This window comes from Erinaceus europaeus, chromosome X (genome assembly GCF_950295315.1).
Source record: "Erinaceus europaeus chromosome X, mEriEur2.1, whole genome shotgun sequence".
NCBI lineage: Eukaryota > Metazoa > Chordata > Mammalia > Eulipotyphla > Erinaceidae > Erinaceus > Erinaceus europaeus.
Genome location: NC_080185.1, coordinates 73,742,193 through 73,769,143, shown reverse-complemented (window position 1 = coordinate 73,769,143; position 26,951 = coordinate 73,742,193). Strand labels below are relative to the sequence as shown.

Below are 26,951 nucleotides of genomic sequence, written 5' to 3'. Positions count from 1 at the left end.
GCAAGGATCCCCGTTCAAGCCCCTGGCTCCCCACCTGCTAGGGATTTGCTTCACAGGCGGTGGAGCAGGTCTGCAGGTGTCTGTCTTCCTCTCCCCCTCTCTGTCTTCCCCTCCTCTCTCCATTTCTCTCTGTCCTATCCAACAATGACAACATCATCAACAACAACTACAACAACAATAAAAAAGGGCAACAAAAGGGAAAATAAATAATAAAAAAACATTAAAAAAGAATGCATTAATAATTTAAGCTCAGTGTTAAAAGTCCATCAGGTTACTAATTTAAACCTTAAGTGCTTAGATTGAAGGAATATATACTCAGAACTGAGGTCTATGCATTAAAAGGTTCGAGACATTCAATCTGTTTGTCTCCTCTCATATTGATTAAATATAAGACTATAAGTTAGTAGAAGTGTATATTAGCACCATTCCTGACACCAAAGGTTTGTGTCCCTACCCCCTCCACTCTATAGTAGAGCTGAAAATCTACCCCCAAGTTTTTTACTTTGGTGCAATACTCCAAATTCAGTCAAATTCTGCTTTGCATTTCCCTTTCTGTTCTTCTTTCTCAGCTTCTGTTTATGAGTGGGATCATCCCATACTTGTCTTTGTCTTTCTGACTTAGCTCACTTAACATAATTCCTTCTACCTCCACTGTTCTTAATAGCTGCATAGTATTCCATTGTGTATATATACCACAGCTTTCTCAGCCACTCATCTGTTGTTGGGCACCTAGGTTGCTTCTAGGTTTTAGCTATTACGAATTGTGCTGCTATGAACATAGGTGTACACATATCTTTTGGTGGGTGTTATGGAGTCCTTAGGATATATCCCTAGGAGAGGAATTAATGGATCATAAGGCTGGTCCCACCTAGCCTTGTGAGGGTTCTCCAGACTGGTCTCCACAGGGGTTACACCAGTTTACATCTCCCACCAGCAGTGCAGGACTGTTCTTTTGTCCCCACAGCCTCTCCAACATTTGTTGTTGCTGTCGTTTCTGATGTATGCCATTCCCACAGGGGTGAGATGCTATCTCATTGTTGCCTTTATCTGCATTTCGTTGGCAGTCAGTGACGTGGAGCCATTTTTCATATGTCTTTTGGCCTTCTGTATGTCTTCTGCAATGAATATTCTATTCATATCCTCTCCCCATTTTTTAATTGGGTCATTTGCTTTTCTGTTGCCAAGTTTGATGAGCTCTTTATATATTTTGGTTCTTCTTCTTCTAGCATTTGCCCTTCTTCCGTAGCCAGTCTACAGCGTCAGGTTGAGCCTGATGTAAAGTTTTGAGACCTCCTTTGAATCTGGAGAGGTGGCAGTCGTTGACTATGTGGGTCATAGTCTGTCTGTAGCCGCAGGGGCAGTTCGGGTCGTCTCTGGCTCCCCAGCGATGGAACATAGCGGCGCACTGGCCATGGCCTGTTCGATAGCGATTGAGGAGGGCCCAATCATAACGTGCTAGGTCAAAGCTGGGTTGACGCCTACAGGGGTCTGTGATGAGGTGTTTGTTCTTTACCTCAGCTGACTGCCAGCTCTGTTTCCAAGAGACTGGAACAGAGAAGTTCAGTGTAGGTGTAAGGGACCAGATTGGGTGACGAGACGTCAAGCGTTGGACAGGGTGGGCGAAGATATCCGCGTATATTGGGAGGTCCGGTCGAGCGTAGACGTGGGAAATGAACTTAGATGATGCCGCATCCCGACGAATATCTGGCGGGGCGATGTTGCTAAGAACTGGCAGCCATGGAACCGGGGTGGAACGGATGGTTCCAGAAATTATCCTCATGGAGGAATGTAATTTGGAATCGACCAAGTGGACATGGGAGCTACAGAACCATACTGGGGCACAGTATTCTGCAGTGGAATAGCATAATGCCAGAGATGATGATCGCAGTGTGGAAGCGCTTGCGCCCCATGAGGAGCTGGCCAGTCTTGCAATGATGTTATTCCTCGCGCCCACCTTTGCTGCAGTTTTCTTCTATATATTTTGGTTATTAGCCTCTTGTCTGATGTATAGCATGTAAAGATCTTCTCCCATTCTGTGAGGAGTCTCTTTGCTTGGGTGATTTTTTTTTTTTTTTTTTTGCTGTGCAGAAACTTTTCAATTTGATGTGGTCCCATTGGATTATTTTTGTTTTAGTCTTCCTTTCAATTGGGCTTATATCATCAAACATGCTCTTCAATTTATTTATTTTACTTTTATTATTTTATTTTATGTTTTATTTTACAAAATTACATGTCAACAGGAGTTTAAATCCACACCATTCCCACCACCAGAGTTCTGAATCTTTAGTCTCCCCACTGCAAGGCACCACAGTTCCCCTAAGGTTGTAGACATGGGCCAGCCATCATCTCTACAACTATCTGTCTATATTCATACATAATGTTTCTTCCTAATCTAATCCTCTTTTCCCCTCCAAGCTGTTCATGACAAGATTACTACCTCCATATGTCCCTCTCTTTTCCTTCTCTCTCTCTCTCTCTGGGAGCTGATAGAGTTCAGCGCCCTCTTATCTTCCTCCTATCACTTCGTCCTCGTTGGGAGTATAGATCAGGGTTATTTTGGGGTACAGAAGGTAGGAGTTCTGGCTTCTGTAATTGCTTCTCCACTGAACATGAGATGCCCTTGAGGTTTAGATGGGAAAGTGTTCCACCAATATTTTCCTCTAAGTATTTGATAGTTTCTGGTCTGATATCCAAGTCCTTGATCCATTTGGAGTTTACTTTTGTTTCTGGTGAGATAAAGTAGTTCAGTTTCATTTTTCTGCATGTTTTAACACAGTTTTCCCAGCACCATCTCCAAACCAGATCCTTGTGCCGGGCCTTGCGCTTATACTATGGGCACAGGTTTTATGCTCACATTCTGAGGTACTGGTTGTGACTTTAATATACCCATTTTGGAAAAACAATTTTTTTGGTAACAGATTGTAAAGATCTTCTGCCATTTGGCTGGGCTTTTTTTCTTTCTTAATTTTATGTTGTTTCCTTATTTTATATTTAATTGAATTTTTGAGGTATATCATGTATCTTATTGTTTCATTTTTTATATTTATGTTATTATCTAAGTTGTTATCCTGGGGTTTGTAACTAAAATCTTAGCATTTATACCTCACTACTTTGATTTAATATTACTGTTGCTTCACTTGTATGCACACTTCTCTGTTTTATATACTCTTATAGATGTTATCATAGATTACATCTTACATACATTAAGATTTGTGATTATTTTGTGCATTTGTCATTTACATCATATTAGAGGAAATAAGTTCTAAAACATAACAACCAATACTGGCTTGTATTTATTCCTGCACTTCTTTCTTCCTTTCTTTCTTTCCTTCTCTTTTTCTTTCTTCAAAGATTTTATTAACTTGTGTAGAGAGAGAACCAGAACATCACTTTGATGCATGCGATCCTGGAAATTGAACTTGGAACCTCATCCTTAAGAGCCTAGTGCTTTATTTGCTGTACTATCTCCCTTTGCCACCTACACTTATTTTTTCTAGTGTTATTTCATCATGACTGCCTAATATTCTTTCTTTATTCAACCTGAATGACCCTTTCGCATGTCTTATAGGTAATGCTATCATCAATGAATTCTGTTAGTGCTTGTTTGGCTGGGAATATCTTTTTTTTTAATTGGAAGATTAATGTTTTACACTCAACAGTAAATACAATAGTTGGTACATGCATAACATTTCCCAGTTTTCCACATAACAGTACAACCCTCACTAGTTCCTCCTCTGCCATCATGTTCCAGGACCTGAAACCCCCACCAACCACCCCAGAGTCTTTTACTTTAGTGCAATACACCAACTCCATTCCAAGTTCTGCTGGGAATATCTTAATCTCCACTGTTGTTTTGAAGGATGATTTAATTAAATGTAGAATTCCTGGCTGATAGTTTATTATTTTTCTTTTCATTTTTCTTAGTTTTTTTTTTATTATCTTCATCTATTTCATGGATAGAGACAGCTAGAAATTGAGAGGAGGAGGGTAAATAAAGACAGTGAGACACCTGTAGACCTGCTTCACCACTAGCCAAGCTTTCTCCCGCAAGTGGGGACTGGGGGCTTGAACAGTCCTTGTGCACTGTAACATGTGCATTCAACCAGATGTGCCAGCAACTGGCCCTTTTTTTCTTTCAGAACCTTAAATATGTCATTTTTGCAACAAGGAAGTGGCTCTGCAATAGAGTTCAACAGAGTTCAAGACTTGCAAGCTTGAGGTTTCAAGCTTGATACCCAGATCCTTCCATTTGTAGTAGAGTAATATTTGTTTTATAATCTCCCTCTTCTTCCCCCATGTCTTTGCCTGTCCCCCTCACATACACACTCTGTCTCCTCTTTCAATAAATAATTTAAATTTTTTATTAGTGATTTGATAAAGATTAACAAGATTGTAATATAACAGGGGTATAATTCCATACAGTTCCTACCACCAGAGTTCTATGTCCCCTCCTCTCCATTGGAAACTTCCCTATTCTTTATCCCTCTGGGAGTATGGACCAAAATTCTTTGATATTATCTTTTACTTTATTTATTGGATAAAGACAGCCAGAAATTAGAAGGGAGGGGGAAATAGAAAGGGAGAGAGACAGAGATACCTGCAGCCCTATTTCACTACTCACAAAGCTTCCCCCCTGCATGTGAAGGCTAGGGGCTCGAAATTGGGTCTTTGCACATTGCAATGTGAGCTCAACCAGATGTTCCACTACCCATCCTGGTCCAAAATTCTTTATGGGAGCAAAAGGTGGAAAGTCTGGCTTCTATAATTGCTTCTTCACTAGACATGTATATTGGCAAGTCGATCCATACCCCTAGCCTGTTTCTATCTTTCCCTGTCAGGTTAGGACTCTGGAGAGGTGAAACTTTAGGACACATTGGTGAGGTCGTCTGCCCAGGGAAGTCAGGATGGCATCATAGTAGCATCTGCAGCTTGGTGGCTGAAAGGCAGTAGCATATATAGCAGGACAAATTGTTTAATAAGCAGGAGACCAAAGGTAGGAATAGAGCAGATGAAATAAGGAGTCTTCATGTGGGAAAAAGCTAGGAAGTCTATTTAGATATGTTCCATGTGACTCATGACTTCAGTAATTTTTGCCTGATCCTGATACCTTGCATGTAGGTGAACTAAAAATATTGTCTGGGGAGATCGTGTCAGAGTTGAAAATAGAGCTAGAAAATTAGATTAAGGCAGAGAATAGCTCCCAAACATGAGGAAAGTGTATAAATACCATTAACTATTTACCCCATTGATGTGACCTAGGGTCATATATTCATATTTAACACAGCAGCCTGTGTAGCCTCTGAGTCCCTGTCAGTCTAAGCTCACAGTGCATGGTCACAGCTAGGAACATTCTAGGCTACACTCATTTCAAGACTAGTCTTCCTTGAGTGGCAGAGTAGGCTGGCCCAGCTTCCCTTCAGAGAGTGATGCAGTCCCTACCATTGCTGCTCAACAGGGAGGGCAAGGTCCTGGAGAAGCCCACAAGAGGGCTTATGCTGATGAAAGTGACCAGTGATGGTGGAGAGAGGGATCTATTAGAGGACTAGGCCCATCATATCTATGTGGAAATCCAAGGATTCCCTGATTAGAGCCCCAGATGATGGAGTGGCCTGGTATTGACCAAAAAGGCCATCATTAAAGTGATCCAGTCTCTTGCCCTTATCCAGATTTTGTAGTTCTTTCTTTATCTGACAAGATTAGATTTTCTTCCAGTTGTTAGATCATTCAGTGTCATTTGTTGTATCCAAACCAGTTTTGGGTTTATATGATCTGGCCTCAAGTTGGAGAGGGAATAGACCTAGGGTTTAAGTGGGAACTAAGTTAACCTTAAGTTTTACTGCATTTTACTTGTTTGCTGATTATAATAGAGGTTGTCATAGGGGACATAATTCTTCTTTAGTTGATATATGTACTTTTGCCAGTATATCTCTTGGCCGATTGTATATAATAGTTCTTCTAAAGATCATCAAGGGGTGACAATAATGCTGATGTTGTCAGAAGAGATTAGGAGATGTCTCTTACTTTCTTTAGTGTAGTTAGTTGAGTAAATAGAGTGATTGAGGGAAGTGAAGTAGGGGGCCTGGGGGGAGGGTATCTAGGCATAAGTAGCAAATATTTGATTAGACACTTGATGGTGTCTTCTGTTTTTTAAAGACTTTTTAAATATATATTTATTCATTTTCCCTTTTGTTGCCCTTTTTTTACTGTTGTAATTATTGTTGTTGTTGTTATTGATGTCTTTGTTGTTGGATAGGACAGAGAGAAATGGAGAGAGGAGGGGAAGACAGAGAAGGAGAGAGAAAGATAAGACACCTGCAGACCTGCTTCACCGCTTGTGAAGCGACTCCCCTGCAGGTGGGGAGCTGAGGGCTTGAACTGGGATCCTTACGCTGATCCTTGCACTTTGCACCACCTCCTCTTAACCTGCTGTGCTACCGCCCGACTCCCGATGGTGCCTTCTATAGGTTTTTCTACTTGCTTGCTGACCTTATTACATCTAAGTGTAATCACAGCAGACTGCTGAGTACTTTTACTTTGAGGTATATAGTCTCCATTTGTTGTTTTTGCCGGGCTGGCTTCACGGGCGGATAACAGACGACCAGGGACTCATGGCTGGGTTGTACGCAGTATCTCTTTATTCATGCAGGATGCAGCGCAATCTATACCAAGCTAAGCTAAACTAAAACTACAAACAATCTTGTCCTTATAAATATACTAGCCCAGTAGGGTGGGAACAGGATGCAACGCAGAGAGGGTGGAGAGAAAAGTGACTGGTGAAAATCAGGGTATGACAAAGAGAGGGGGCGGAGCAGGCAAGAATTCTACCACTGAACCACCAATGCCCTGGAGGGAGGGTGGTGCTTGTTAACCGGTTATGTAAATAGAATGAAGTGGTTATGTAAATAGAATAGTGTTAAGCAGGGGGGATTAAACTAATGAAACAGAAGGGGTTTTTAGAAGCATACCAACATCCATTGACTCATCGCTACATATGTACATGTACCCAGTCCCCTAGGCCCTGGTCTATATCTAAGATCAGTACCTCTGTTAGGGAGTGCACCATTTGAAATGAACTAGGTAGTCCATGTGTTAGGAAAAACTCTTACCAGATGATTGGAATTGAAAGGTTGACATCTTAGATTTAGCTGGATATAATCTGGAGTAAAATGTGGCATGGTGGTACTGGTTGCATTGATTTAGTTGAGGTCAGCAGAGGCATTATCACAGGGTAGGGAATCAAGAGGAGAAGCATCAAGAAATACAAGCAAAGTCCCAAAGGTTCTAGTACTGGGAGAAATACAGATTTTTAAAGAGAGTAGGAAAGGTTCCTTGTAGTATCAGCATATAAGAAGGCAGTAGATAATTATTATTATAACCAAGTTATTTGGGAGATTGATTTACTTTGAAAATCCATGGTTAGGATTTACTGTATCATACATGACCTCACCATGACATGTCATTTAATGCTATTTACAAATAACTGTCTATTTATGGAAGTGTAGAATTATGCTCTCAGTTTTTAACTTGACAGTGTCTGCATTTCACCTTACTCTTATGCATAATATTCTAATTGATAGGCTTTGAATTTTTTTAGTTTTACAGAAAATATTAAGAAAACTGTATAGAAGGGGGTCAGGTGGTAGCACAGCAGGTTAATAAGCACATGTGGCACGAAGCATAAGGATCCGGGTTTGAGCCCTGGCTCCCCACCTGCAGGGGAGTCGCTTCACAAGCGGTGAAGCAGGCCTGCAGGTGTCTTTCTTTCTCTCCCCCTCTCTGTCTTCCCCTGCTCCATTTCTCTCTGTCCTATCCAACAATGGTGACATCAACAACAACTACTAAAACAACAATAAAACAACAAGGGCAACAAAAGGGGGGAGCCTCCAGGAGCAGCGGATTCATGGTGCAGGCACCGAGCCCCAGCAGTAACCCTGGAGGCAAAAAAAGAAAAAGAAAAAGAAAAATATATAGTTGCCATATATCCTCCTCACCCAATAGCCAGTTTCTTGTTTTTATTAACATTTTACACTAAAAAAAAAAAAAGTGCAGTTGCAGTTGTTAAATGATAAGCCAATATTTGCACATCACTAACTAAAGTCCATGGTTCACATTACCATTCACTCTGTGTTGTACAATCTGTGGGATTTGCTAAATGTAGAATGGCATATGTCTTTTGTCACAGTACATAAAAAAATAATAATAGTTTCACTGGCTGAGTAATTCACTGTAATGTCTATTCTTTTCCCTCCTACTACTAAATACCAAGCAATTGCCAAACTTTTTTGCTATCACCAAAAATTGGCCTTTTTCCAGTATATGTCATATAAAGTAGAATCATTGAAAATACAGTCTTTTCAGATTTCATCTCTTACTTACCAAGTGCATTTTAGGCCCCTCTGTGACACTTTTTTTTTATTTGATAGATCTTTTTTGCTAAAGCAATATTCTGTTGCCTTGATATGCCACAATTTATCCATTCACCTACTGAAGGATATATTGATTGTTTTCAAATTTTGACAATTATGAATAAGGCTGCTGTAAACATTCCACATACACTCTTTATATTGACATAAGATTTCAGTTGTTTGGGTAAAAGCTAAGGAAAAACAGTTTCTGACTGTTTAATTTTTTTGTTTGGGGATTTTCCTTCTTTTGAGAGACTAACAAACTGTCTTCTATAGTGACTATACTATTTTACATTCCAACCAATACTGGGGAAAAAAATCTTATTACTCAACATTTTCACCAGCATTTGATGACACTGTTTTGAATTTTTTTCATCATAAGAAGGGTATAGTGTATCTTACCTATATTATCATTTATAGTTCTGTATAGGCAAATGATAATTAAACATTAATTAAAAATCAAATAAACATAATTAATAAGCATAATTTAAAAAGTTAAATCTTCCTATATAAATTATATGCCCTCTGTGTAACTTCTGTTAAGATATTTCTGTTCAGACCTACACCCATTTCTGGATCACATTTTTATTTAGTATTATATTAGTCATTATATCTTTTTCATACTGGCCCTTTAGCAAATACATGTTTTGAAAATATTTTCATAAAAGGCTGGGGTAATAGCTTAGTGATTATTCAGAAGATTCTGAGGACCCAGATTTAATATTCCTACCTCCGCCATAAGCCAAAGTTGAGTAATGCTCTTGTTAGATAGGTTTTTTTCTTAATGTCTGTTTTGTCTTAATAGTATTTTTTCAGAATAGCAATTTTAATATTTTCAAAGTACAGATTATCAGATTTTTCTCCTATATATTGTTCTTATGAGGTATATCTGTAAAGTCCATTGCTAAGCTCAAGGCCTCCTAGACTTAATCTGATTTTATCTTTTAGATATATAGCCTAGGATTTTACTGTTAGATCTGTGATCCATATTGGATAATTTTTATGAAATTTTTTTTCTTATTTAGAGTGATTTTATTCCTCCAGGGTTATTGCCAGGGCTTAGTGCCAGCACTATGAATCCACTGCTCCTGGCAGCCATTTTTTCCCTTTTATTGGATAGGATAGAAATTGAGAGAGGAGGGGGAGAGGGATACTTGTGAAGCATCCCCTCTGCAGGTGGGAAGCTGGGGGCTTGAGCCCGGATCCTTGTGTGTGTCCTTGCACTCAATAATATATGTGCTTAGCTGAGTGTGCCATGCCTGGCCTCCTAGAGGGATTTTTTTTTTTTACACATGGGTGCCTAGTAGTTCTAGAACAATTAAATTGGGTAAGAATCTCTTATATTGAATTATTGTGCTCTCCTTGATTAAACCAGCATACTTAATACTAAGGCTTAAACTAGTTTATCCCTTAAACTTTAGAATTCTGTGACAGATAAAAAGAACCATGTTTCAGAAAGAGAGGGGGAGATATATTCTTTCCGTCATTGAATTGCTTTTGATCATTTGTGAAAGATGAAATGACTTAGCATTTATGTAAGTCTAATTCTGGACTTTCTATTCTCATTTGTATTATTCTTGCAAATATAATAGTATCTTGATGACAGTATATTTATATGTCTTGAGATCAAGTAGTGTCAATCCTCTGATTCTTCGGCTTCAATATTGTGTTGTCTAGTCTAAATCTTTTGCTTCTCCTTATAACTTTTAGAATCAATATCTATGAAAGAAATTGCTGGACCTATTCTGGTATTATATTGAATCTATAGATCACACTAAGAACCAGCATACCAGCATCTTAACAATATTGAAAATTTCCACTCATATTATTTTATTTCATTCTTTAGTTTTATACTTTTCGTCTTTATCTCCCCTCTCTGTCTTTCCCTTCTCTCTCAGTTTCTCACTGTCCTATCCAACAATAACAGCAACAACAACAGTGGAAAAAAGATGGCCACCAGGAGCAGTGGAGTCATGGTACAGGCACCCAGCCCCAGCGATAACCCTGGAGGCAAAAAAAAAAAAAAAAAACCACAAAATTAAGCATAGATTTTTAAAAAATAGGAGAAAATATAATGAACAATGAAGTAAAATTATTTGTGATAATAATTATAAATTACAAAAATGAAAAACTGATAGGAGTTGATGTAAGGTAATATACAGTAAGTATATATTAATATACTCATTCAAGAGAAAAAAAGACAACAGACACAAATGTATCACTTCATAGATTTTGTTGCTGTTGTGCAATCTGCAGTTCTTTCTGTACATGTTTAACTGATGCTTTGTTGCAATCAAGCTTTATGTAGAGGCCAGGACTTTAATTCTCGTCTCACTAACATGCTTTGTAAAAGTATTAAGAGCTGAGAACTTACACTGGAATTTACAGCATAACCCTCTACAGCTGAGAAGGTACCTTATCATGTGGTGATCACATGACATTTACAATGTAATAAATCCTAGTCTATATATCTAAAAGATAGCATCAGGTTAAGTCTAGGAGACCTTGGGTTTGGCAATTAACTTTACAGATACACCTCACAAGAACAATAAATAGGAGAAAAATCTGATAATCTGTACTTTGAAATATTAAAATTGCTATTCTGAAAAAATACTACTAAATACATTTTTTTTTCTTAAAGTCTGTTTTGTCTTAATAGGAAAAGGTTTAGAGATACGAGTGTAGCTACACTTCAAAAGATAGAGGTAAATCTTATAAATACAAAGAAAACCAAGTATATTTCACAGTGTTCCTGGGTAGCTGGGAAATTATGTTAAAATTGATGCCAGTTTCTATTACAGGGCAATAAGAAATCAGGTTGGGTATGCATGGAAGTTTAAGTAACTTGAAAATTTTACAGTGGATCATTTGATATTAATACATAGTTTGAATGGAAAAGTAGCATAATTTATTCTGTATTTTTAAAAACTTAATCTTTTAAAAAAATTTTAATTTATAAAAATTTATTAAAAATTTATAAATTTATAAAAATTTATAAAAATTTTTAATTTATAAAAAATTAATTTATAAAAAGGGAACATTGACAAAACCATCGGACCCACCACCAGACCTACGTATACCAACCCCTCCACTGATAGCTTTCCTACTCTTTAACCCTCAGTGAGTATGGACCCAAGATCATTGTGGGATGCAGAAGGATGAAGGTCTGGCTTCTGTAATTGCTTCCCTGCTGAACATTGGTGTTGACAGGTCGATCCATACTCCCATCCTGTCTCTCTCTTTCTCTAGTGGGGAAGGGCTCTGGGGAAGTGGAGCTCCAAGGCACGTTGGTGGGGTTGTCTGTCAAGGGAAGTCTGGTCACATCCTGCTAGCATCTGGAACCTGGTGGCTGAAAAGAGAGTTAATATACAAAGCCAAACAAACTATTGAACAATCATAGACCTAAAGGTTGGAATAGTACAGGTGAAGAGTTGTAGGGTCCTCCATTTTGTAGATAGCTAGTAGGTATATTTTAGTTATATTTCAAAGGGCCTGTAGCTATACTAGTGTTTTGGTTTTTTGTTTGTTTGTTTGTTGTTTTTGCCTGAGCCTGAAATCTGATATGCAGGTGAATCCTAATTATTGTCTGGGTAGATGATGTCATGGCTGGGAAAAGGACCAAAAAGTTGGATCAGGGAAGAGAGTAGCTCCCTAATATGGGAAAGGGGTATAAATATTACTGTAAACCCCATCAATTTGATGTGATCTGGGGCCCATAATTAGCTTAGGAGCCTCTGTGACCTCTATATCCCTCTAGATCTGAGCTCACGTTCTGTGGTCATGAGTAGGAACATTCCATGCTGCCCCAGTATGGACCCATCTTCCTCAGGTATATCTTAGAGTATGTTTTCCATCCTCCCTTCGGAGGATGGAACATTCTCTACCATTGTTGATCCATGTTGAGGGCAAGGTCCTATGGGGGCCCACAAAGGGGTCTGTTTTGTTGTTCCTGATAGAAATGACCAGAAACAATGGAGAAAGGGATTTGAGGTCTAGGCCCATCGAGTCTGTTTGGGAGACTCAGGACTCCCTGATTAGAGCCCCAGCTGGTTTAATGGCCTGATAGTAACTAAAGAGTCATCGTTAAGGTATGCCAGTCTCTTGCCCTTATTCAGCTTTTGCAGTCCTTGCTTTGCTAAGGTTAGCTTTGGAGTGAGTGAGAGAACTGTAATAGGAAGTAGTGAAGAGGGTATCTAAGTCTAAGTGGACACTATTTCATTATGGACTTGATACTGACTCACTAAAGACTATTGTGTATTTTTGAAGAAGCTTAATCTTAAAAGGAGACTGTAATAAAAATTGATAGCAAATTAAAAAAACTTAAAAAATTTAAAAAGTTATATCTTAGTATTTCAACTTGGGTACATTACATACGGTATTATATCTATTTCTTAGTTTAGTAATTTAATAGTGAGTTATAAGATTATAAAGCTATAGGATACAGTAACACAGTGCACCCACTATCAAAGTTATGTGCCTCTACCCTTCTAACTATAGCCATCATAGTTCTAACAAAGTCTTTGAGACAGTATGAAAATGTGTGTGTGTTCTCCAAGTTCATGTGTTTAAACTTTCTAAATTCCATATATGAACTAAACCACTCAACAGTTATCTTTCATCTCTTTACTTACTTCACTAAGTTCAACTCTAGTTCCATGCATTTTGTGCTGAAGGACATGATACCATCTTTTTGAAACTGAAACTCAAGAGTCAAATTCCATGGGTTACATATTCCCTAACTTCTTTATCCAGTCATTTGTTGATAGCCATTTAGGTTGTTTCCATATTTGGGCTTTTGTGAATAAGACAGTTAATGAACAGAGGATTGCATATATCTCTTTGAATTAGTGCTTTTTGTGCACTTTGGATAAGTGCTTATGAGTGGCATTTCTAAAGCATAAGGTATTTCCATTTATATTTGTTTAGAGATTGTCTATATTGATTTCTATAGTGACTGCACCAGTTGGCATTCCCACTAACAGTGTAAGAGTTCCTGTTTTTTAAATAATTATTTTTATTATCTTTTATTTATTTGATACAATCAGAAATAGAGAGGGAAGGGGAAGATAAAGAGGAAGAGAGACAGAGAGGCACCTATAACCCTACTTCACCACTCACATATCTTTCCCCTTGCAGATGGGGGCCAGGGACTCTAACCTGGGTCCTTGTGCATTGTAACATGTGCACTCAACCAGGTGCATCATCACCTGTCCCCTAAGAGCTCCTCTTTCTCCACACCTTCACCAACACTTGTCCTGTTGATACAGGCCATTCTCATAGGTGAGAGGTGGAATCTCAGTAGCCACACTGGTGAGTCCTTGCTAACAACTCAGTGCTCTGATGTCCTGAGATCATAGTTTAAGGACCCAGAGAGGCTGAGGGCATAGCTTAATGGTTATACAAAGATCTGTTTATGCCTGAGGCAACAAAGGTCCCAAGTTCAACTTTTAGCACTACCATAAGCCAAAGCTGAGCAGTGCTCTGGTGAAAAAAAGAAGGAGGAGGAGGAGGAGGAGGAAGAGGACGAGAAAAGGAAAGAAGGAAGGAAGGAAGGAAGGAAGGAAGGAAGGAAGGAAGGAAGGAAGGAAGGAAGGAGTTCACAAAGCTGGCACTGACTGCCAGCAGGCATAATTTCTTCTATAATACTAGAAATCTTTCTTGCAAGTGAAAGCAAGACCATAGAATGTTGTTGAGGTGGTCTGGTGTCGGGCTGCACCGCGGAGAAGAGAGCGGACGTCCAGAGCAAAGGGGTACACAGATCTTTATTATAGGATGGGGGGGAGGTTTGGTTCAGACCACGTGGAGCCAGCCAGCAATGGCCGACCACGGGGGGAGAGCAGGGAGCGAGACCTCAGAGAGGGAGAGCCGAGAGCCCAGAGAGAGCGAGGGGAGGGGTGAGGGGGCTTTTTATTGGGCGACAACCAGGGGTGACGTGTAGGGCCAGGATTGGTTGAAAGGGGGCACTCTAGGATTTAGCGAGGCATAGGAAAACCTGGGGGCGGAGCCAGGATTGGTTGAAAGGGGGCACTCTAGGATTTAGCGGGGCATAGAAAAACCTGGGGGCGGAGACTGCATCAGAATAAGTCCTCAGCAACAATAGAAAAATTACACATAGATATAGATAGTTATAGATATATATTCAAGTGCATATATGTGACCTTGAGAGAACTACTGCAGTATCCAATGGAGGGGATAGGAACACAGAACTCTGGTGGTGGGAAAGGTGTGGAATTAAACCTGTATTATTTTATAGGTTTTTAAATCTTTAGTAAAAAATTTAAAAAGAAATCTTTCCTCCTGTTCTTTTTCCACCTGCTGGCCATACGTATCTGTACCCATTTGTGACTTAGTAGTTCCAGCTGTGGTTTGATGAGATATGGTATGTTCTTTCACTAACTTTTGTAGTTTGGGGAGCAACCATGTATCTGCTGCTACTCCATGGTCATGCCTCCAGAAATCTATATAGTATTGTATTCTTTATTTCAAATTCCACTTTCACATTGCTCATATAAGAAATAAAGTAACCCACTGTCTCTATGAATAGTGTGTAAAAATCTCCTCCCATTCATTACAGAGCCTTTTTTTTTTCTTTTGGTGATGGTTCGTTTGACTGTGCAGAAACTTTTCAGTTTGTTTTAATCTCATTGGCGTATTTTTGCCTTTCTTTTCCTTGCTGTTGGACTTGAAACTCCAAAGACATTTCTGAAGAGGACATAATGGAGCATTCTATCAGTGTTTCCTTCTATGTGTTTCATGATTTCCATCCTGATATATATGTCTTTGATCCATCTTGACTTGGCTTTTGTGGATATGTGGATATATATCTGTCTTCATTGCAGTACTATTTATAATAGCTAAAATTTGGAAACAGTACAAGTTCCCAAGGACAGATGTGTGGTTGAGGAAGTTATGACATAAAAACTCAGCTTTAAGAAATGCTTAAATCGGGGCCGGGCAGTGGCACACTGGGTTAAGCGCACATAGTACCAGTCAGAGACCTCCATAAGGATCCTGGTTCGAGCTTCCATTTCCTCACCTGCAGGGGGATCACTTCACCAATGGTGAAGCAGGTCTTCAGGTGTCTTTCTCTCTTCCTCTCCATCTTCCCCTCCCCTCTCAGTTTCTCTCTGTCCTACCCAAAAAAAAATCGGAAAAAAAAGGCCTTCAAGATCAGTGGATTTGTAATGCAGGCACCAAGCCCCAGCAAAAAAAAAAAAGAAAGAAAGAAAGAAAAAGAAAGAAAAGAAAAAGAAAAAATTAGATCTTCCTTTTGCTACAACTTAGAGCTTGAAGGGATGATCATGTTAGGTGAAATAAGCCAGAAGGAAGATGAATAATAGATGGTATCACTCATAGGTGGGAGTTAAGAAACAAGACAAAGGGAAAAAGACATAGTGAAACCTTAGCTAGTTATGGTCTACTACAACAGATCTAAAGACTCTAAAGATCCCAGTGTCCAGTGGTAGAGGAGGATGAGATAATTAATGGAGTGTATAATGTGCTAATACCTATCATAGAAAGTATGAGCCCCCGGCTCCCCACCTGCAGGGGAGTCGCTTCACAGGTGGTGAAGCAGGTCTGCAGGTGTCTATGTCCCCTTCTCTGTCTTCCCCTCCTCTCTCCAGTTCTCTCTGTCCTATCCAACAACGACATCAATAACAACAATAACTACAACAACAATTTAAAAAATCAAGGGCAACAAAAGGGAATAAATAAATAAATATAATTTAAAAAAAAAAAGAAAGTATGAAGCTGTATGTCTGTAACTAGTCTTGCAAATCAGCATGGTCCCAATAGAGTGGTCTCAGGGAAAAAAAAGAAGAGTGAGTTTACTGTGACTTTTTTCTTCTTTTTAATTTCATTATTGAGGGATTAATGTTTTATAGTTGACAGTAAATACAATAGTTTGTACATGCATAACATGTTGACTTTTTTTCTTCTTAGTGCTTTTCACTGTCTCTAATTTTTTATCAATGTATTGGGGGGGCTAATGGTTTACAGTACAGTTTTTTTTTAGTACAGTTCTTAATGCATGGATACAATTTCTCATCTCCCTATAATAGGTATCTGCAAAATACCCTCACTCACAACTTAGGTACTGCTCCACCATCATGTACCAGAAACCAAAAGTTTCCATCCCACCAGACCTCTCCCTGTCCTTCTTGTTCTTTGTTTTGGTCAGAAATGTATACTGGATTTTGTCCAATGCTTTTCTGCATCTATTGATACAATCACATGCATTTTCTTCTTCAGTTGTCTGTTGTACTAGATTACATTAATGTTTGAAGTATAATGTATATATGGCATACTGCTTTCAGGTAGGAAGTACAATGATCCAATATTTGTGTATATTATAATCACCAAAATAACTCTAACGTATATCACTATGCATAGAGATGTTTTTCTTGTCATGAGAATATATGAATTCTACTCTCTTGAGAAGGGAGCAATTTGGCACTGTTGGGAGAATATAATTTGTTGCATACATTATTAAAAGCAAGATGGAGATTCCTCAAAAAATTAAAAATATAAAGACTGATGACCCAATTATCCCACTTCTGGGTTTGAACCAGAAAAATACAAAAATATGGGGGCTGCCACTAGGGAAAGGAGAGAGGCAGGTTGGGAGTATGGATCCACCTGTCAATGCCATGTTCAGCGAGGAAGCAATTACAGAAACCAGACCTTCCACCTTCTGCATCCCACAATGACCTTGGGTCCATACTCCCAGAGGGTTAAAGAATAGGAAAGCTATCAGGGGAGGGGATGGGATATGGAGTTCTGGTGGTGGGAATTGTGTGGAGTTGTGCCCCTCTTATCCTATGGTTTTGTCAGTGTTTCCTTTTAATAAATAAATAAAAATTATATATATATATGGGGGCTGGATGGTAGTGCATCTGGTAGAGTGCAAATGTTACAATACACAAGGATCCTGGTTCAAGTTCCTGGTCCCCACCTTTGGGGAAGAACTTCACAAGCAGTGAAGCAGTGCTACAGGTGTCTGTCTTTCTCCCTCTTTGATCCCCCTCTGTCTTTATTCAAAATAAATAAAATATTTTAAAGGAAAAGTACAAAAATACTAAAGCAAAGAAATATATGTACTTCCATGTTTATTGAAGCATTCTGCACAATAATCAATAGTATTGATATTTGTAATACAGTGATGCTTCAATAATAATAATAATCAGATTAAAAGAATAAAAGTTCACTGTCTTGGCAACATTCAAATATGCAATAATATTGTTAACTATAGTCTTTACTGCTGTCCACTCATAGATTACAATAATTGATTATTAAATGTTCATGTAGCTTTGCTACATAAATCCCACTTACTGCAATGTATGCATTTTTGATTTGCTAGTGTTTTGTTCAGGATTTTGAATCTATGTTCAAATAACATTTGTTTGGTTATCACATTAGGTAATACTAGATTCATGAGTTACAAAATAGTCTGCAGATATCAATAACATCCAATTGACCAGTTTCTTCTTCTAGCGTTTGTCCTTCTTCCGTAGCCAGTCAACAGCATCAGGTTGAGCCTGATGTAAAGTTTCGAGACCTCCTTTGAATCTGGAGAGGTGGCAGTCATTGACTATGTGGGTCATAGTCTGTCTGGAGCGGCAGGGGCAGTTTGGGTCGTCTCTGGCTCCCCAGCGATGGAACATAGCGGCGCACTGGCCATGGCCTGTTCGATAGCGATTGAGGAGGGCCCAATCATAACGTGCTAGGTCAAAGCTGGGTTGACGCCTACAGGGGTCTGTGATGAGGTGTTTGTTCTTTACCTCAGCTGACTGCCAGCTCTGTTTCCAAGAGACTGGAACAGAGAAGTTCAGTGTAGGTGTAAGGGACCAGATTGGGTGACGAGACGTCAAGCGTTGGACAGGGTGGGCGAAGATATCCGCGTATATTGGGAGGTCCGGTCGAGCGTAGACGTGGGAAATGAACTTAGATGATGCCGCATCCCGACGAATATCTGGCGGGGCGATGTTGCTAAGAACTGGCAGCCATGGAACCGGGGTGGAACGGATGGTTCCAGAAATTATCCTCATGGAGGAATGTAATTTGGAATCGACCAAGTGGACATGGGAGCTACAGAACCATACTGGGGCACAGTATTCTGCAGTGGAATAGCATAATGCCAGAGATGATGATCGCAGTGTGGAAGCGCTTGCGCCCCATGAGGAGCTGGCCAGTCTTGGAATGATGTTATTCCTCGCGCCCACCTTTGCTGCAGTTTTTATGAGATGTTTGTGAAATGACAGAGTGCGATCGCGAGTAATGCCAAGATAGACTGGCTGGGCTTCATGCCGGATTCTCGTATCGCCAAGCTGCACATTAAGCTCACGCGAGGCCGAGGCATGGTGTAGATGGAAAACAGATGATACCGTTTTTGCAGTGCTAGGGATTAGTCGCCATTTTTTACAGTAATCAGATATCAGAGACATGTCTTTCGTGAGTGTTTCCTCGAGGATGTCGAACTTTGATGCCTGAGTTGCACAGCAGATGTCATCGGCGTAGATGAACTTCCTTGAAGAAGTTTCTGGGAGGTCAAATTGATCAGTGATGCCATTGAGTTCAAATATGTCCTTACTGATTTTCTGTAATTTTTTTTTTTACTTTTTCAGGTAAAAGGGTATTAAAGTCTCCGACTGACCAACTTGCAGTTTTCTTAGTTTTTACCTCACACAGTTTGATGTTCTCAGTCACATATATATTAAAAATCATTAATAGGTCGACTTTTCATCATTATATATACTCCCTCTTTATAGATGATTATTTTACTTACTCTGAAGTCTACTTTGTCTGAATTATTAAAGTGACTCCAGCTTTCCTTTGATTAGTGTTGCTATGGTATATCTCTTTTATTCATTTATTTATTTATTTATTTATTTATTTATAGAATAAAAATAGAAAATATCAACAAAACCATAGACTAAGAGGGAAAAAATTCCACACATTTCCCACCACCGGAGTTCCATATCCCATCCCCTCCATTAGAAGCTTTCCTATTCTTTATCTCTCTGGGAGCATGGACCCAGGGTCATTATGGGGTATAGAAGGTGGGAGGTCTGGTTTCTGTAATTGCTTCTCCAATGGACATGGGCATTGACAGGTTGATCCATACTCCCAGCCTGTCCCCATATTTCCCTACTGTGTCAGGGCTCTGAAGAGGTGGGGTTCCAGAGTACATTGGAGAGGTCATCTGTCTGGGGGAGTCAAGTTGGCGTCATGGTAGCATCTGCAACTTGGTGTTTGGAACATGTATTCTTTTGTTTCCTCCTTTCTTGTAGGACTTGTTTCAGTAGTTCTTATAAGGTGGGGTTGATTGTGGCAAATCCCTTTAGTTCTTGAATATTTGAGAAAACCTTTATTTCTCCCTCATATTTGAAGGATAATTTTGCAGCATATAAGAATTGTGGCTGGAATTCCCTCTTTTTTAGAACTTTAAATATGTCATTCCACTCTCTCCTTGCCTCTAAACTTTGTAAAGAGAAATCTGATGAAAGTCTTATAGCTCTGCCTTTGTATGTAATTTCTTTTCATTCCCTAACAGCCAGCAAGATTTTTTTCCTTGTCACTGACTTTTTAGTTTTACATTAATGTGCCTTAGTGTTGGTCTTTTTGAATTTATAAATCTGGGTGATTTTTCTGCTTCTTGAATGAGAATGTTCTGAGGGTTTCCTTAGTGAGAGAAGTTCTCAGCTAAAATTGCTCTGAAAATGAACTCTGGGCCTTTGCCCTTGTCCTCCTCCTCAGATATACCTATCACTCTTATATTTTATCTTTTGATGGAGTCTACAATTTCTTTTTTTATTCCCTTTTGTTGCCCTTGTTGTATTATTGTTGTTGTTATTGATGTCGTCATTGTTGGATAGGGCAGAGAGAAATGGAGAGAGGAGGGGAATACAGAGAGGGGGAGAGAAATAGAGACACCTAAAGACCTGCTTCACCACCTATGAATCGACTCCTCTGCAGGTGGGGAGCTGGGGGCTCGAACCGGCATCCTTATGCCAGTCCTTGCGCTTTGCACCATCTGCACTTAACCCACTCTGCTACCACCTGACTCCCTAGAGTCTACAATTTCACAGAGGGTTGCTTCAGTCTTCCTGAACCATTTCTCTCTCTCTCTCTCTCTCTCTCTCTCTCTCTCTCTCTCTCTCTCTCGTCTTTAAATTGAAAGAGTGGGCTGGCTGTATCTTCTATATTGGAGAATATTTCTTCTGAATGTGCGATTCTACTTCCTAAGCCTTCTACCTCTGCATGGATTGCAGTTAGATTGTCTTTTACTCCCAGGAGTTGTGCTTGAAATTTTTCTTTCATGCTTCCTAACTGCTTAGTGAGTTCTGACTAAAGTTCTTCTTTCAAGATTTGAAGATTTTTTAATACTTCTTTTTTAATTTACTTTCCCTTTTGTTGCCCTTGTTGTTTTATTGTTGTAGTTATTATTGTTGTTGTTATTGATGTCATTGTTGTTGGACAGGACAGAGATAAATGGAGAGAAGAAGAGAAGACAGAGGAGGGAGAGAAAGCAGACCTGATTCACCACCTGTGAAGCTACTCCCCTGCAGGTGGGGAGCTGCGAGCTCAAACCGGGATCCTTATGCCGGTCCTTGCACTTGGCACCATGTACGCTTAACCTGCTGTGCTACTGCCCGACTCCCTGGAGATTTGAAGATTTTTAGTGAACTCTGTTATAAGTTCCTCTCTTGTATGTTTTAATTCCATAGTAACATGCTATCTTAATTCTTGCTTGAATTCTTGGAGAGTCCATATAATGAGCTTTCTGTAGTCTGTCTCTTAGAGTCTCTCTAAATCCATAATTCCTTGGATTTCCTCTGTTTCATTCTATCTGGCTGATATGACATGGTTGGCTGTTTAGTTCTGGTTCTCTGCTTGCACATTTTTTGTGCTGGTTATTGATGGCAAGCTAGTGGTGCTATTGTGCTCTCTAGTTTTCTCTTGTTTGTATGCTCCACGGCAGGTGGGATGGGGTGGTAGGAGTGGTTGCTTTGGGCTGTCTTGTGGTCACAAATGCCCTGTTTTATCTTGTGTCCTTGCCTTAAATTCAGAAGACTAACACACACACACACACACACACACACACACACACACACACACACACACACGTCAAAGACTGAGAGGTTTTAAGCCCCTGTTTCTTTTGTCCTGGCACTAGGAACAATGTTGCTTGCTGTGCTTAAAGTGAAATCACCAAAATGGTGCAGCTTAGCGCCCGCACTGCCCAAACTCTGATTCAATTTTTCTGTTTTTCAACCTGCGGCCCTTTTTGCCCCAACTGCATGCAAACACCCACCTGAGGCTGCAGAACTTTCAGCTGTAGATTATGACTTCAGTTGGGTCTCTTGTATTTATTTGTTCTTTCGAGAGGAGAGGTGATTCGATCCCAGTTATTCCATGGCCACCCCTCCCAGAAGTCTGCTGTGGTATATCTCCATCACTTAATTTTTCATAAAATTAAACTATGTTAAAAAATAGAAAAAAAACTATGTTTAAATTTCATATAAACATAAATGCATATAGAAATAAACCATGGTCTGTTAACTTTCCCAAACACTGGAGCCATGTGAATACATTTAGCAACAGCTAAAATGGTGGTCATGACTGATGAGTATCATGTCAGCCTAGGGATATTACCTTTCCCCTTCTCCATGTGCTAGCCACACACATGCACCTGACTTTAGGTAAAGATGCAGAAATGTAACTTCAATCTATAAATGGACTGCTAGCGGTATCAGTAGTACTTTCCTAAGAGTTCAGTAAAGTGACAATACAAGATAGTAGTTTGTACATATTCCAGTTTGTAAAGCATGTACTGAAATCCTGTGTATGAGGGAAAGATGTTACCATAACAGTATAATACCCCAAAAATAGCTTCTCAGCCTGGCAATGGCACACCATATTAAGCACATACTACCATGCACAAGCGCCCAGGTTCAAGCCCCCGCTCTCCACTTGCAAGGCAGATTCTTCACAAGTAGCGAAGCCGGTCTGTAGTTGTTTCTCTTTCTCCGTCTCTTATCTCCTTTCCCCTCTCAATTTCTCTCTGTCCTGTCAAATAAAACAAGATGGGGGAGATGGGGAAAAATGGCTGCCAGGAGCAGTGGATTTATAGTGCTAGCACCATGCCCCAGCAATAACCCAGGTGGCCAAAAAAAAAACCTGTTTCTCTTCTGGTACTTTTTGTCAGTTACATCATTTTCCTTGACTCTGACAGAAATACAAGAGGAAAAAATAATGGGATATTTGAAAGTAAGCAGAAAATAAATACATAAGGAGTAGGCTGGTAGCACAGTGGGTTAAGCACAGGTGGCACAAAGCACAAAGATCGGCACAAGGATCCCGACTCGAGCCCCCGGATCCCCATCCGCAAGGGAGTAGCTTCACAAGTGGTGAAGAAGGTCTGCAGGTGTCTATCTTCCTCTTCCTCGTTCTGTCTTCCCTTGCTCTCTCCATTTCTCTCTGTCCTATCCAACAACGATAACAACAATAATAACTACAACAATAAAACAAGGGCAGCAAAAGGGAATAAATATTTTTTAAAAGAAAAAATAAATACATATAGTTTATAAAGTTCTCCAACTCATCTTATAACAAAGCCTTGATTCTTTCTCTTAGACCAGAAGATCAATTCAGAAGTTACTAGAATGGGAAAATAACAGATTATATCACAAGGTAAGTAAATAAGTGTTCATACAACTATCTGTATTAGAAGTTGAAAAATGAAACCTTTCAGACCACAGAAGAATGAATTTGACAAGAAAAAAAAATAATCTTAATACATTCTTTACAAATATTTTTTCTCTTCAGTTTTTTATTTTTTTAAATCCTTTTTGTAAAACAAATAATAATTAAAAAATAAAATCCCTTTTTGTGTTATCTCCCTCAGCCTCCTTTATTTTATACCCAACATGACTTTTATAATATACAATAAAATTGTTTTAGTTAAAAGTAAACATGGGGGACCAGCTGGTAGCACATCTGGTTAAACACACATACTATAGTGTACACGGACCCAGGTTCAAGCCTCTGGTTCTGACCTGCAGGAAGAAAGCTTCACAAGTGGTGAAGTAGAGTTGTAGGTGTCTCTCTGTCTGTCTCCCTCTCTCTCTCCCCCATCCCCTCTCAATTTCTCTCTATCTCTATCCAATAATAAATAAATAATTTAAAATAGTGAGCATGTGAACCAAGATTCTGACTCTTAACCCTCCCCCTCTGGTATTTCCCTTTCCCAAAGCCCAAATCACTTTTTGTTTATTAGTCGCTCTCATTGGCTTTCTATTCCTCTAAGACCTAACCTTTAGATATTCTAGAAGGACCAAAAGGTCTTATGAAAATAAACAGAATCTCAGTCTCTCTCTCTCATCTCCCTTCAAAGTAAATTACATCTGCTTGACACTGCTTAAAATCATTTAATTAAAAAATGAAAGTGTGTCAGCACTGGACTGTCTCCTAGGGAGAGTTAATACACTAAAGTGCATGTATTTCTGGCAAGTCATTGGTGACATTAAGAATACTTACATTTTTATTTGTAATGTAAATTATAAATAAAAAAAGGTTTAGAATTTATTCAGTAGGGCAGGGATGCTCCTGAAAGGATACACTGCAATTGACATTTAGCCTCAGTAACCTTTCTCCATGGACAATTACCTAGAAGCTGGCTTCTGAAACATCTCTTATACTGAATCAAAGGACCCACAGGATCTCTTTTCTCTGCCTAGAGTCCACTGTGTAAGACCCGAAAGTCAAGCAAGGCAGCAACTTACTGCCACTCTTTCCATCCTATAGATAACTAGCATTATTTCCAGTAAATAGAAATCATCTGAACTTCAGAATCTTGAGATTTTTTTTTCCTAATGCACCATGTCATTTTAGCACACAATTAATTGTTTCCTAAATTTAGAACATAGTATCCCAAAATCAAATCTAATTTTTAACTACAAGCTTCTTGGGTGAGTCAGAAACACACATCCCTCCAACCCTCTCTGCCAGTCACCATCACAGTAAAGAAACATAAACATTCACCAGCTCTGCAGTTTTAAGATTCTCCCAGTGGCTGTTATCAATTATCAAAATTCTTATCAAACTGTATTTTCTTAGCTTGCTTTGCACTGGAAGTTGACCAAAAGGAAATGTGAATCTAACAATATGATGGAGTATGTAAGTATTGAGTTATTTTTTTTAATATTTATTTTATTTATTTCCTTTTGTTGCTTTTGTTGTTTTATTGTTGTAGTTATTATTGTTGTTGTCGTTGTTGGATAGGACAGAGAGAAATGGAGAGAGGGAGGGGAAGACAGAGAGGAGGAGGGAAAGATAGACACCTGCAGACCTGCTTCACCGCCTGTGAAGTGACTCCCCTGCAGGTGGGGAGCCGGGGTTCGAACCGGGATCCTTATGCCGGTCCTTGTGCTTTGCACCACCTGCGCTTAACCCGCTGCGCTACAGCCCGACTCCCCAGTATTGAGTTATTTTTATTTACCTTTTTACTTCTTCCTAAATCTTGGATTTTACTATGTTAATCGTTTGTCAAATCTTTCTCCCTTTTTTTTTGTGAAACTTTGTCAGTCAAAAGTTATCCTTTCATCCTCTTCAGATTTTAAACCAACATAAAATATTTTGAAAGCTAGGTATTATTGAAATCTTAGAAAAAATCTCAGCTAGTATATCCAGATGAAATCATTGTACATACTTAATCTCCTTTCAGCACATGTGCAAACTATTACATATGGTAATGGGCATGGATGCTATTGGAAAAAAATATTTCTGGGATCAACAAAGTACCTCACTTGGGTGGTGTATTCGCTTTGCCAAGCTTGCAGCCCAGGTTCAAACCAGACCCCACACACACACTAAAGAAAGCTTTGGCACTGTGATGCCTTTGCGCGCGTGTGTGCGTGCGTGCGTGTGTGTGTGTGTGTGTGTGTGTGTGTGTGTGTGTGTGTGTGTATGTGTGTGTGTGTGTGTAACTCTCTCTCTGAGAAAAGTCTGTCTAAAGCTCCCTCTCTCTCTCTGACTCTCTCTCTCTCTCTCTCTCTCTCTCTCTCTCTTTCTCTCACTCTGAGAAAAGTTAGTCTAAAGCACTGATACCCTGGTGACAACAAAGATAAATAGATATTTCTAAATGTAATCATGTTGATACTTATATAAAATTGGAATTAAATTTTGGAGTCATATCCTGGTTTTTCTTTCTTAAGTAGCATTTAACTTTTATGATGAAGCAGTAGGTACTATTTTTTTTTCATTGGCACCATGGTTATCACTCAGACTCGGTGCTAGTACTAGGAATCCATTGCTCTTTGTGGCCTTTGCCTTTCTATTTTATTTGATAGGACAGAGAGAAATTGAGAGGTAAGGAAAAGACAGGAACAGAGAAAGATAGACACCTGTAGATCTGCTTCACCACCTTCCTTTCACATGGACTTGGGTTTGTGTGTGCATTCATACCACTGCCTGGCCCCTAATTATTTTATATTGAGATAAAATATATTGTAATTAGTATGTTTCCAAACCTGCCATTATAGAAATGTTGTAATCAGTCCACTTGAACACTTTATTTTTTCACAAAACTCATAAAAGATAGCAGTATTTAACCAATATCAACTGCTTTAATTAAAAGGCTTACTGGGAAAATTACCTTTTCTAATCTATATAATGTAATTTTTTTAGTTTTTTTTTTTACTTTATTTTCATTTGATAGAACAGAAAGAAGGTGAGAGAGAAAGAAAGGGAGGGAGGGAGAGAAAGAGAAACAGAGAGACCTATAGCACTGCTTCACTGCTTGTGAAGCTTTTCCCCTGCAAGTGGGGATGAGGGCTTGAATCTAGGTCCTTATGTGTGGTAATACGTGCACTTAACCACCACCCAGCCCCTAGATAGTGTAGATTAAATCTCTTCTACTTTGCTTTTTAGAAGATGTGTTTATTTATTTATTTAGAAAGAACCAGAACATTATTCTGTCACATGTGCTGCTGGGAATTGAATTCAGGACCTCATGTTTAAGAATCCAACACTTTTTTCCACAGCACTAATTTTTTCTACTGCACCACTTCCCAGGCCACCTGCTGTGGCTTAAAAGAAAAAAAGAGGGATGTGAAGGAGCACCTAATAACGTTACAGTGTTCACTATGCTACAGCTAAACAAATATCAATAGTTGTTATAAATCAGAAAGTAAAATTTGGGGCCAGGCGGTGGAGCGCCTGGTTAAGCACACATGTTACAATGGACACAGTTCAATCCCCCATCCCCATCGGACAAGGGAAAGCTTTGCAAGTGGTGAAGCAGCACTGCAGATGTTTCTCTGTCTCTTTCCCTCTCTATTTTCCCCTTCCCTCTCCATTTCTGGCTGTCTCTTTCCAATAAATAAATAAATATAATAAAAAATTTAAAAAGAAAGAGTAAGAGTTTGCTATTGTAAGTAGTTGTCTTTGCCAGTTTAGTAATTCCCAATCTAGTAATAACTTGTAGTAAGTTACTGCTATAAATTTTGTATGTTTCATTATTTATGGTACTGAATCAAAATGCAA

At 39.2% G+C, this 26,951-nt stretch overlaps 1 protein-coding gene across 1 annotated transcript in view; it reads left to right on the top strand.

Moving 5' to 3' along the window:
* Window positions 1-26,951, top strand: part of CHIC1 (cysteine rich hydrophobic domain 1) — a 77,747-nt gene that overhangs the window by 44,529 nt on the left and 6,267 nt on the right. Inside the window, exons 4-5 of the mRNA XM_007526065.3 lie at window positions 23,043-23,099; window positions 24,525-24,584. Of these exons, the coding sequence (XP_007526127.1) occupies window positions 23,043-23,099; window positions 24,525-24,584 (117 nt within the window). The remainder of the gene's footprint in view (window positions 1-23,042; window positions 23,100-24,524; window positions 24,585-26,951) is intronic.